Source organism: Thermobia domestica, chromosome 11 (genome assembly GCF_964235325.1).
Source record: "Thermobia domestica chromosome 11, izTheDome1.hap1.1, whole genome shotgun sequence".
Taxonomy (NCBI): Eukaryota; Metazoa; Arthropoda; class Insecta; order Zygentoma; family Lepismatidae; genus Thermobia; species Thermobia domestica.
This window is the reverse complement of record NC_137464.1, coordinates 83,966,660-83,979,976: the sequence shown is the minus strand read 5'-3', so window position 1 is coordinate 83,979,976 and position 13,317 is coordinate 83,966,660. Positions and strand designations below refer to the sequence as shown.

Below are 13,317 nucleotides of genomic sequence, written 5' to 3'. Positions count from 1 at the left end.
ACATTTTAATGATTCAGCAAAAAACACTGCACAATAAATATATATGTATACTTTAATCCTATTTCCTTAATTTTCTGGGGCATGGTGGCTCAGTGGTACAGCTTACTTCTGTTGGGACCGTGGCTCAATTCCCGGACAAGAAAATTTGTGGTGGATAACAGCGCCTCCGTGGGTTTTATATGGATACCCCTGTTTTCTTCCACATTCTCATTCCACCAATTCTTCCATCGTCATTCATTTGCCTTAATCATCCATGTCCCTTATCGTAAACTCATAATCGTGGGACATTTAGCTGAAAGATTTCGTTTCATTTTTTTTTTCTTTTTAGAATTTTCTACTAGTTATCTATTGTAAAGTACTTCTCCGACTAGATCCTATTTCCAATGATCCACACATGTACACTTTTAATATCTTCTACAGACGATTAACTACTGTCATTTCATGATCTGTCATTACACACGGTGAAGTCCTGACTGACTGATTGATCAACGCCTACGCCAAACTACTTAAGTTAGTAACTTGAAAATTGGAACAGTAAATGTTTTGTGACGTAAAGTGCCAAAGGAAATATTTTTGGAAATTTGGGAAACAATAAGGGAATGGAAGTTTCAATTATTATAATAAAATGTTAATATTTCTCAATCCCGTATGTTTCGAGATATGAAATTTGGAATTTATTTTTTATTTGAAATAATTGAACGCGTAGTTCAGCAAACTTTGATTTTTACCTAGAAGGGAAAAAGTAGTGAGAAGAGAAAAGGCTGGGGATTGCAATTATGATAATTAGATGTTCATATCTCGAAGTCCCTTAAGGTTAGATACATGAAATTTGGTGCTCCTACTTTTCATCTAAAGTAAAATATTTTAAATTAATGTTTTAAATAAAGTATTTAAAATAAAAATCGTATTTCAAATGAAATATGTGTTTCAGTATCTTATCACACTTGACCTTTAGGACCCAGACGTTAGTATTCACTTAAGTATCCATACGAGGTGTTTGAATTTGCTGTGAAACTTCGAGTTTAGAAAATTCTATGTAAAAAAAAAAAAAAAAAAAAAAAACAGAAAGAGGTACGCAAAATATTGTTACCTTCAGCAGGAGTATTGTAAGTAAACAAATAACCAAACAGAATGGACCCATTGTATTTATGTTTAGATGTACGTTTGAATCTGAGTATATTTACGAATAATTATGTATGTTCTATTTCTGAAGCTCAGCGAGAGCGCGTATCTCATATCTATGCCTCAATAGTTGTCTTTAGAGGAGGATACTACCGAAGGATAACTCAAATTATAATAATGTACTTGATCTTCAGTATAACTAAGTATATTTTCAATCACTTCTTCATACATTGTAACACTATTCGATTTCTTGTCTTTCGAATTATTAATTCTTCCATTCATACACATACATTTTATTTATCGTTTCAGTTACATAACTATCTCAATCTCATTCAAGCATATTGAAAAATAGAGGATCTGTCCATATGTATTTTCATCCTATTAACTCAATGATGCCAAAAAAAAAAAAAAACCGAGCATCGGCACGTCTGATTGGCTACTCTCATTTCCGTTATGAATGTTGGTTCAAAACATTGCGGTCTTATTGGGCGGAGCGTGCGGAATAGGGTGGCGAAACTGTGACGTATGGCTTCAAGATTTTGTTGAATAGACAGACCAACTACTCTATAACATATTTGCTCTCATTTACATATTCATTTGCTCTTTTAGCTTTTTCAATTTTTTTCTAAGCGTTTCCCGCCCAACTTCAGTTCAACTCCTAGCAAGATCCACAAAGTAGCTATGCAGCATGAAATTGCAATATACGAGGGTACTGGAAATTCCTCCACCTTCTCTCCATTTTCCATATTGAATGCGTGCAAAGAAAAATATATTCACATTCTACGTTCCCAGATCCAACGCACTACATACTTAGTGCTTTTACTTGCTTCAAAAGTTATGTTCGACAAAAGATTACCTTTTTCCTTTTCAACTTCTTTAACAACTGGTTCACATAAATAACTTTTAGTGTTCACATAAATGAGTTTAAAATGAATAAATTATCGTATTTTATGGATTAAAAAGGCCATTACGTAAAATAATTTGTGCATATACATTGAGTAGTTCAGAATATTATTGAACTTATTTATTAGTTAGTTTATATCAATTACTTCTAGCAAGCAGCAATCAGTTAAAAATAACAGGCATGCAAAATTTCATCTCTGTCCGTGAAGGGCCTTCTAGAATAGGGTGAGTTTGTCAGTATCATATCACTTTAAAGTATTTCTACAAATTAAAACTTAATAGTTTTACACGGATAACTCATTGGGTACTCGTAGATGTAAAGGTGATTGAAGTACTGTGCTCAAGTTATGATCATCATATTGTTTTTATTTTATATTTTGTCTCAAATTGTCACACAATGTGGAGTTCCAATATGAATAGTCAGACTATAGTGAATTAAATTTCTAATGATTTACAAAGATGTTGCCATTAATCTTAAATATAGATAAATCCAGTTTCGTAAAAAAAAAGTGAAGAATTTTTGATAAATAAATAACAATAATGAGCCCAGAAGGAGTTTAAATTAAACAATTTGATAATTGGGTATATATATATATATATATATATATATATATATATATATATATATATATATATATTGTGAGTTGCTATTCCACTTGACCCAAAGATAGTTTCTTCCCAGATAGTCGTATAAATAGTTGCAACGTACAATTATTGAATATATATCTTCATTTTTAGAAGTTTCCTTGGAAAATGCACGATAAATTGTATATTAGAATGTTTATAAAGTAAATTTTCGTTATCTTATTAATTACGTAATGCTTATTTATTATATTTATCTCTTTGATATTACTATATATGAAATAAATGTCTAATTATGTGTGTTTTGTAATTAGATACAGATAGAAGCACCTCTTAAAATAATAAATTATTCACAAAATACTTTTAAGCTAAATTCATATTAGTTTATTTGTGCCATTCATTTATTTATCCATTACACAACCGATTAATTTAACACAGAGTATACACAGTTGAAAATATTTGTTTTAATTAAATATCATTTCTTAAGACACTAGCAGCACTTCGTATGTAGTAGATAATTTCCGCTAGATGACTTCGAACTTGCTGCCAGCGTTCTGATTGGTCTGGTTCTGGTAGAGATTCTATGCCATAGAGAAGATCAGCCAATCCTGAAAAGCTTTGTCCACTGTAACTGTTTGTGGAGCTTGGGGCAAACACAATGTGACTGTAAAATAATGAATAAAAATAAAAGTAAAAATCATCTTTTAAAGAAAGAAAGAGAAAATACGAGTAAATATATTTGTAAAGTATTATAACCTGTACGGGAATAATAATAATTTATTTGGACTTGTTACAATTATCGTCAAGGAGTTCACTTGTGTTTAGGTAATATTATTCAACTGTTTTGAAACATTTTTAGATTGTAATTTCAAACTAGAGGGTATCTATGGGCTGTGTAACGGGTGAATCCCTTGAAATCTCGAATTCGATTTTTTTTCACGACCTCTATACTTTCTTTTCTCCTTCCGACGTTCGAAAGTAAAAACCGAAATAAAAACAAGTAAATAAAAAGACAGCATTATTTTAAAGATAATTAGAATAGTTTGCCAACAACATATCATGCAAAATTTGTTCTTTATTGCGCAAGTATTCATATTATAATTTAGTCATTTCAAGATAGACGTTGTTTTTGGAGTTAACTATAATGATATACCAACAGTTCAAAATATATCTGAACCATTCCATTTTATGTATTTACATAGGGAGACGAATGTATAAATGCTTACACTACTCACAATGTGCTAGTTATTTTTTCCTTTTCAATTACTTTATTCAGATGCTAAATTACAATGTAAATATTTAACTAAATTGGAAATATATGTATATATTATGCGTTTTTTTATATAATTTAGTATAGACATAATACTTCTCGAATTTTAGTATAAAAATAAATAAAACTGTAAATGTAAGTAAGTACAAAGAAAGTAACTCTTGATGATAATATGATTTATTTGTAAATGATACTGATAATGAGATCATTGAAAGAATGTTCTGCCTTGTACTTACATTTATAGAAATTTTGACTGTTTATATTAAGCTCGAGCAGTGGAATGTGTGAAAGTATTTAGCAAATACCTTCCATCAAGTTGATGATAAATATATGTAAGGCGTACACAAATTTTACAATTCGCGACATACCCGATTCTCTGATTTACAATTTGGAAACTCAGTTGTATTCAATCATGTTTGCTGCTTACCATATAAATGGATATTTTAGTATTTGAAAATAAATTAAAGTTCGCTGATACTAGTAGTGCTGTTACAGAATTAGTATCTACTCGTCATATTTTAGTGATAAAAGTAAGAAATTGTTTGTGTTTAATTTCGTCTTCTTTGCTGTACGTACTTTATACAAAGATTAATACTTGTGAGTAGTAATGACCATATGGGCGCTAGGAATCTGCATTATATGAACTGATACCTGAATACTCAGGCTTTGATTTCAGAAGAGTATGCATTTACATCATAAATGTAACTTGGTACTTTCACTTTCTGTTATAAGATCATTCAATTTTTAAAAAATAATTTAATTTTTAATAATGTTATTATCCATAAGTTAAATACTATTCAATTTGAGATTACATAAACGATTCAGCATTACATATAAACAATAGATAATAAACTCACTTGTATATCTTGTTGGTAGGCAGACCCCAAGGAATTATGAAGGCTTGTTCCACTTTCGTCAGCCGATCGTTTACATCTCTAAGAGCCAAAACACTGCAACAAAATTGAGGCATCGTATGTAAATGTGAAGAAGCTATTTTTATGTATATATATATTAAATATTGTGCAAGACTGTCGAACTATGCTTGCGTTATGTATTTATTTACTGAGGTTTTCCAAACACGACACAAAAATACCTATTTCTTTCCATGAAATTTGGTTTTAGCATACAATAACATACTTGACTCATTGCATAACAATAAGTTGCTAACATTCTTCGTTCCAGTAAGTAACAGTATCTTAGGAAATATTGCATCATAAAATCTGTCCGCTCACTCATAACAGCGTATGCTCATAACAGTTGATCAGTTAGACTAGTTAGTCTTCTCAGCAAATAATAACCTCAATTTAGCTGGGTTCACATTAAATGAAGTTGGAATCTCGGAAGTTTTACATAATTCATTAGGTTGTTTCGTAAATGTAAAAGTAGTTTGGTGAAATAGTGAATATTAATACACAAGTAGCAAGAAAGCTTTCGGCCAGTTGGCGCGTGCTTGGCTTTTGGCTTCCTACGCTTGCACTTCAAACGCATGCTTTTATACAATCTACCTTTTGTTGTACTTACAACCGATACTTTAGATCCTTTGCATAGCATCATAGCATGACTGGCCGTTCATTGGCTATTGATTAGCAATCAGCGTAAAACGCGTGCGTCAAGCTTGAATGGAACATTGAATGCAAGGTTTCTCCCATATAACTTCGTTACTGGAATCCAGCTTGCGGCATGCTTGTATGCTTTCCAATCAAGCCGGATGCAAGTTTGCCGACTTCCAATGCAAGTTTACAGCAAGCGGTTTGCAAGTTGTCTCTGCAACTAGAGAATATATATGAAACATGGTATTTCCTATTTTGATATAGGATGTTTCTGACTTTTACTGAAACGAAAATTATTTCATCTGAAAAAGGATATAGAATTAAGGGAAACAATTAGGTATTTGTATTGAGATGCAAGAAAATGTGAAATTAAAGCAGACAAATTATATATATGAGAGAATGTTGATAAAGAAACTCGTGAAATAAAGAGGTGGCAGATAACAGAAAAATATGACCTAAGATTGAACAAGGGGAATTTTGCACCAAAGGTGTGTTATACCTCTAAGTCAGGAAGATATGTTAAATTTTTAATTTATTTGAATATGAGTTCAAAGAAAAATAGAAGTGCAAAAACACACGTATTAAATTTAATCAGACGCAAATGATACACTAAAGAATATATAGTGAAACCACTCTAAAGCGGACAGCCGTGGGAAATCAAAAATTGTCCGCTATAGAGAGGTGTCCGCCTTAAAAAGGTTTCAATATTTTCTTACCTAAATTAGTAATCAAGGTGATATGTAATTAGAAAAAAATATTTTTGTATGAATCGTGTATTTACGAATATTACCAAATGTTACGGTAGCTTCATTATCCTCCGCCATCCAATACTCTATGTTCGAGGCACAACATTGAAATAAGATGCTATAGTTCTCTGCACTTTATACTTATCACTACTTACTACGTTTTCAGAATGTCGCTTTAATTTGTGGGTTAATTGCAGTCCAGAAGTGTCTTTTTTTGAGAAAATATGCGTACCCGTGGGCAAAAAATACCAAACTTGTCTTCTGCTTGGTCAGAGAATCCAGAGGGACAGTAGCATAACATGTCATCCCAAACGTCGAGCAACTGTCAATCAGTTTTGTGTCTAAAATAGCTTGGGTGGGAGTGGGATGCATGCAAAGGACATGAGAGTGTTGCTAAACAGAGGCGCTTGATCTGGGTTGCTGAGCAGACAGTTGAAGAAGCTAAATGTCACATCGCTTCTTTGGTGACACATAAATGAAAAATGAAGTTTTACTATACTTTTTAACTTGTTTCTAGAGAAAGTGACCGTAATACGGAGGTAAATAACACCTATAAAAGACAGAAAAGACTGTCCGTGTCCGTACTAGGGAGTGTCCGCTTTAGAGAGGTTTGCCAATATGTTTTTTCCTATTGCAATGTTTGGGGATTACAAAATGTGTCCGTTACGGGAGGTGTCCGTTCGTAGAGGTTTCACTGTATAATCAATGAAATTATTTGATACATCAATGAAAACATCATCGTAAAACAAACAATTTTTGTAGGGAAAAGTGTTTTGTGTGTTGCTCTGTTTTCGAAATGACCTCTGGTTCGGGTTAAGTAAAAGTACAAGAATGTACTATTCAAATGGTCATTATTTCTGCCCTACAAGAAAACCCCTTTTCTACAGAAGTTGTTTGTTCTTCCATGATACTTCTATGATGTAAAACAAGTGAGTTTAGTTTCACAGTGTGAAACTACAGTAGATTTCCAAATTATGGGAACTGAATACTCAAACTTGGTAACTACTGGTTACTATAAATTGATAACATCAAATATAGAATATGGTTTCTCGGACGCTGAATCAATATCAAAAATACATTAATAGCTATACCTTACTGATTTTGTTCTATGGCGATAATGGTTGAAACAGCAAATCGTTAATTTGAACCACTTCCGCATTGAATAGATGATTAAGGGAGGAGATATAATCTTCCCTTGGGAAGCTGAACTGATTGCTAAATACTGCATCTCGATATCTCTTACGTTTTTGGTCTTTGGAAATCAGTATTGAAACCGAAAGTAGTAGTAAATTTCAAAAACTTCTGATTTTGTAAATGTTGTAGGTTGTGCTGGTACGAGTATGTTCTCTTGAGACTATGAAAAGTTTGCAGAAAACAGCTTGTCGGTATCTATTTGTTCTCTGGTGATACATGTTGAAACCAGAAATGGTTAATTTGAACCATTTTCAGTTTGAATACAGCGTTAACAGAGAATATGGAAGCTATTCTTGGCATGCTGAATGATTGCTAAACGTTGCATCTTGATATCTCTTATCGTTTTTGCTTTATGAAAATCAGTAGTGGAACCGGAAGTAGTGCTGATTTCAACGACTTCTTGTTTTGTAAGTGTTGTGGTTTGTTACGATATACTCTTTTGAAACACTGAATCGATTTCAGAAATCCGCTTGCAGCTATGTTCGGTTTATATAGTGGGTTAAAGGAGAAAATGGTAGCTATTCTTGGGACAATTAATCGATTGGCAAAAATCGCATCTCAATATCTCTTAACGTTCTTGCTCTGTGGAAATCAGTGTTGAAACCGAAAGTAATATTAAACTTGAACCACTTTCTGTTTTGGTAGAGTGCTCAGGATAGTCATCGTACATTAACTGATACGTTGAATCGTTTGTAAAAGACCACTTCTCGCTGTATTTTACTACTTTTGTTCTATGGTGATAAATGTTGAAACTGGAAATTACTAATTTAAACCACTTCCAGTTTGAATAGAGAGTTACCGGAGGGGATGGTACCTATTCTTGGGATGCTGAATCGATTGCGAAACACTGCATCTCGAGGTCTCTTATTTTCCTCTGATACCTGTCGACAGATGGATAGATAAAGTCTCTCTATAAGACTTCTGACATTTATTCCTAGCATACAAATGTAATGATTATATGCCTTGATGTTTAATACTTTCTGGTGACCAACGACACCCCATGTTGGGGGTTTTGAAAGGCAAACAAATTGATAAGTTCTTTGACATTTTCGTATATAAATTTTTGTTTCATGCTATTATCTCAAACTGTTTGTGATTCATAAGCACTGGACGCTTTAACTGAATGTGAGAACTGAGAATGGACATTTTCACGCTATTATCTCAAACTGTTTGTGATTCATAAGCATTGGATGCTTTAATTGAATATGAGAACTGAGAATGTACATTTTCACTGATTTCTTTTATTGTGCTATAAAATATTTTAGAGCCAGCTGGTTACAGAAAACACTTGCTTTTGCTCATGCGTTGATTCTAACTAGTCGAAATTTGAGATTGAATTTCGGTTTGTTACTTGTGCGGTTAAAATAATCACCGTCATGTTAGTGAAAAATAAACTATTTCTCTATTTGTTTGAATATACTCGAATATCTAAGGAGGACAAAGTTATAGTGCACTAATTTCCAAGATTATACAACAAAGAATCAAATATATATTACTGAAATATTACTCAGTTAAAAAGTGAATGCATTGAATTTACTCAACCACTTAATTATGCAATTAATGTTACTTTCCTTAGCAGCACAACACGGTGTCTATGAACATACATAGTCATGAAAGCTTACCAATTTCTTTAAAAGCTGTAATGTATGCTATACGTATACGTACAGGGAGGCACGAGTTTTATTTAGTACATTTACTTAAATGGGCATTGTTTGCAGCCTGAGTTAATATACTAATTAATGTTCTCATGTTTGGGTCTCCAACCGACCTTATGAAGCGAATTTTATTCATTCTTAAGAAGAATCAACAATTATACAGCACGGTGATTTGAGTTTTAGTGCTAATTTCTGGTATGCAAGTTTGTCGTACATTCGATAGCCATGCATTCAGGTTAGTTCGAGGAAAATTGCTTAGGGGAAAACATCTCTGCAAGTAAAAACAACCTAAATTCTCAACCGAATTCAATACTAGAACACACAAACTTAAGATAATAACCATTTCCGTCATGTTTCTGGGAAGTCTCCAGTGCTATTATCGAACTACTTTATACATTACAAATATTATTTCACCATAATATTTTTGCGTTTACAGTAGTTTCCTTTAGCCATTGCAACGTGGAACACATTAGTAAATCAGCAAAATAAGTAGCACAATAGAGCAGATACGATAGCACAGTAATTATAAGAAACCAGTTTCTACTGACTGATAATTGAATTAAATGCAAATTCTAGTTTTACGTTTCTGGTTTATATCCTGTCTTCAAAGAGAAACAGATAATTAATGACAGTGAAAGATATATATTTTTTAAAAAATCGGTGGAATGGTCATGTACGACGAAACATCAGAATTTCGATAAAACCTACGAGCACGATGTTGTCCTCCACGATCCCACATAGCCTAGGATCAAACCATGGGCTCATCGCACCAGGTTGAATGCTTCACAACTGATCCACCCTGTCCCATGATTACCAACGTTTGTGATATGTTATGACGAATAATATACACAATATTCTGTTCCAATGACTGAAACAATATAAGGTGGACCAACCTACGAAACTTAGCAAAGGGTTGAACTCTTCAAATATTGGCTTTTGTGATTTTTCCCTTGTGAACCTCAGAAAACGTACAAAACGCAATACTTTCACAATCTGATCTTTTACAAATGTAACACTATATCCCAAACATTACTCACATTCAAAGCTAACGAGAGAAAAATTATAGGTGTAATCATATGATCAGAACACTGTTTCATGTGAGGTTGTTGAAAATGCTCAGAACACTGTTTTATGTGAGGTTATTGGAAAGAAAAAATCATCTTGTTCAGACCCGAAAAATCTCGGGAGCCAGGTATCCACAGCGACTGGAATTACGAGCCTATCACCTAGATAATTTATGTCCAACATACGTACGCCGATGTATCAAATTATATATGTATTATTATGGCGCCTAGACCAAAAGAAAATTTTTCAAGTGTTACTGATGCTCTTTCGGCAGCCTAACCTCCGTCTACCTCTGTTTATTATAACTTTCTTCAGTTCCAAATCACTACAGTGACCACGAAAGCGTTTCCCTTGTGGAAATATAGTAAAACAGTAAAGATGCTATGTAATACGATTCTTATAGCTTTAAGATAAGAGTAGTTGTACCAATGTTGTACCAATGGTATAGTGTTGTACCAATTTTGTACCAAATTAAAAAAAAATAATATTCATACAAAAGTTGTTTGTTTCTCTTCCTATGAAACTTATATACTTATATACTTCACTACTTAAAATGTTCAGTGACCCCTGGGGCCCTGTGAAGCATGCAGAAGGTTCCATTCGATGCGTCCTCTGACATTTTCCTATAATGTTTTTTGTTACGTCATTTTATCTCCAAGCATCTGTGATTCATAAGCACTGGGCATTTTATTTTATCGATATTGTGTGTCGTCTTTTCACGACAATTTACAATGAATTTTTAAACATAGTTAGCACTTGGGTCAAGCTGGGGATTTATCATTTCACTTTGATAATTAATTATACACAAGTTGAGATAATTAATCATCAATCTGTCCATTGAATACGATGTGAAATGCATGAACTTCCGGAATGTTAGATAACCCACTCGACGAAATTGTAAAAATGGTTGCAGACCCCAAGCACATTCTGTTCATACACGTATAAAACTGTTTCTTTGGGGGATCGAAAGATCCAATATATTTAAATCAAAAATTTTCTTGTAGGCCTTATATCTGGAGAGCTACATACAGTGTAGCCGAACCCAAACTATCAGTTAACTAAGTGTAATGTGCACATTCCGTAGAAAATACGAAAACTCTATTTAGGGACCTTTCACAAATAACCCCTGATCCAAAAACTAATAATTATTGACCAAGATCGCAATCTTTTGATCCATTTTTTTATTTTCCTAAAATTCCTGTTATTAATTTTCTCTATCTACCGAGTTTCTGTCTTTTAGAAAACAGAAAATAGAAAATGTATTCCTAAGTAGAATATTGTATCGTTTAACTGGTCACAGCGAAGCGGGTTGAATGAAGCTTGTATACCAAACATTACATTCTAGGAAATATAGGTAGCAATGAAGTTGTTAAACTTGAAACATAAGTCAATTGATAGGCAAGAGAAAAAAACTTACTCATTAACATCAACGTTTTCCACAAGAGCTTGAAGAGTGACTGCTGCATCGGCAAAATCTTGCACAGCAGTCTCAAATCCATCTGAAAATTAAGAAGAAAAAATTAAGATCTCTAATGTTATGTTATGTTATGTTATGGAAGAATGCTGAAATCTCTCCAGTAGCTTGTCGAGTTAGCGGAAATCTTGTGAATTCGTATGTCTTTTGTCGTTAATTCCATGCATTGTTAAGGTAGCTGTGATGACTGGGATACTAGAATATAGAAACCACATTTCATATGTATTGCAGCGAACAAGTTAGAGAAGGAGCTATGTACGTAAAATAGTCTTTTGTACAGCAAGAAATATACTTCTCTCATTCGAAGCAATGGAAGGGGAAAATGTAAGGAAAGAATACACATGATAGTTAAATAACGAAGGTTAAAGATATAGGGAAGAAAACAAATAAGAACAATTTGAGAAGGAAAGCAATAAAAATATGGATAAAACAAAATTGTCTAGAAATGGAGGAAATTTTGAAGTTAAATGTGAAGGTAATGAAAATTACGAAGATAAAAGAAAATAGTATGTTTGATTTCATGTAATGAAGAAACGAACGCTACGATGATTGTCAGTAATTCTGTGTAAAGACTTGAGAAATCAAGTAATGTGACAGAAGTTTCTTGATATAGTGAGTCTTAACGAAAAGAAAAGGGATCTGGTGATTGTACAGACATAAACTACAACTACTCTGGGTAAACAAAATTACAAGAAATTTACGGGAAAATAGCAAAGAAAATAAACATAAAAGGAAAGAAACGTATTTGTTGTTGAGGTGATGAAGAGCAAGAAGATAGTACAGTGGATAAATATGGTCAGAAGAAACGGAAAGAAACACTAACCAATATTTACTGATAAATTTACTTAGAATGAACAACATTTGATATACTCAGCATAAGAGATTTCGAGGTAGGTTCCGGATCCCCAGGACCCACCTCTTGCGTACGTGCCTGCTTTCTATGTATGCATATTTGACACCAGTACTAAATTACTCAATAAGAGAATATTTTACAAGAGTAAAGAGAGAAACTTCCAGAAATCGTATTACCACTAGATACTATTTTATTGAATATACACTGTGCTTCCCGAATGTAGATATTTAAATAGGCCTTGTACTAATTTATGTATAATTTTTCTGACTGCCAGAACTAAATATCTTTCTTTCCAAACAAGGTTATTTTAAAACTTATTTTTCGCGCTTCGATACCTGACTTCCAAATACAGAATTTTAGGGATATTCTTCATTCATTTGCTCCTAAGTTTGGTGTCGATGCTTTATCTCCAGTTTATATGTACACGGATTATTTCCCAATAAAAGCAGCTGGACTTGTTAGATCTTACTTTTTTTATTTGTAAATATTATGTTATACGTTTCTAATTTTCCCGTGTATGTTTTCTTAATAAATAAAAGAAGTGATACTCCTGAGCATTTTACATTTCTTTTGCAATTTATTACGAAAAATGATTAAAGGAACTGATTTCAATGTAAACAATGAAACAATTAAACAACGATGTAGCTTAGTATTCAGAGAGAAAATGCACCAGGTTCCATTTTTATTTCTTATCTATCCGACACCCCGAACCTTATGACTAAACATAATTTGGTTTTAGCATATTTGCCTCCGTCGGTCAGCTTCATCTCGACTGTATCGCAGTTTCAATCGATTGTGATATACTGATGTCAGGAACAGAAGCTACTGTGAACTAATAAAAGCAGAACATACATATGTAAGGAATAGAAGCTATTGTGAACTAATAAAAGCAGAATTTACTGA

General features: G+C 32.9%; 1 protein-coding gene across 1 annotated transcript in view; it reads right to left on the bottom strand.

The window, feature by feature from the left end:
* Positions 1-3,003: 3,003 nt before the first annotated feature.
* The window catches only part of LOC145663613 (glutamate carboxypeptidase 2-like), a 92,930-nt gene continuing 82,616 nt past the window's right edge, over positions 3,004-13,317 (bottom strand). The window contains exons 14-16 of the mRNA XM_081729721.1: positions 11,505-11,586; positions 4,735-4,827; positions 3,004-3,271 (exon numbers count right to left, since the gene is read on the bottom strand). Coding sequence (XP_081585847.1) covers positions 3,076-3,271; positions 4,735-4,827; positions 11,505-11,586 — 371 coding nt within the window. The 3' untranslated portion in view covers positions 3,004-3,075. The remainder of the gene's footprint in view (positions 3,272-4,734; positions 4,828-11,504; positions 11,587-13,317) is intronic.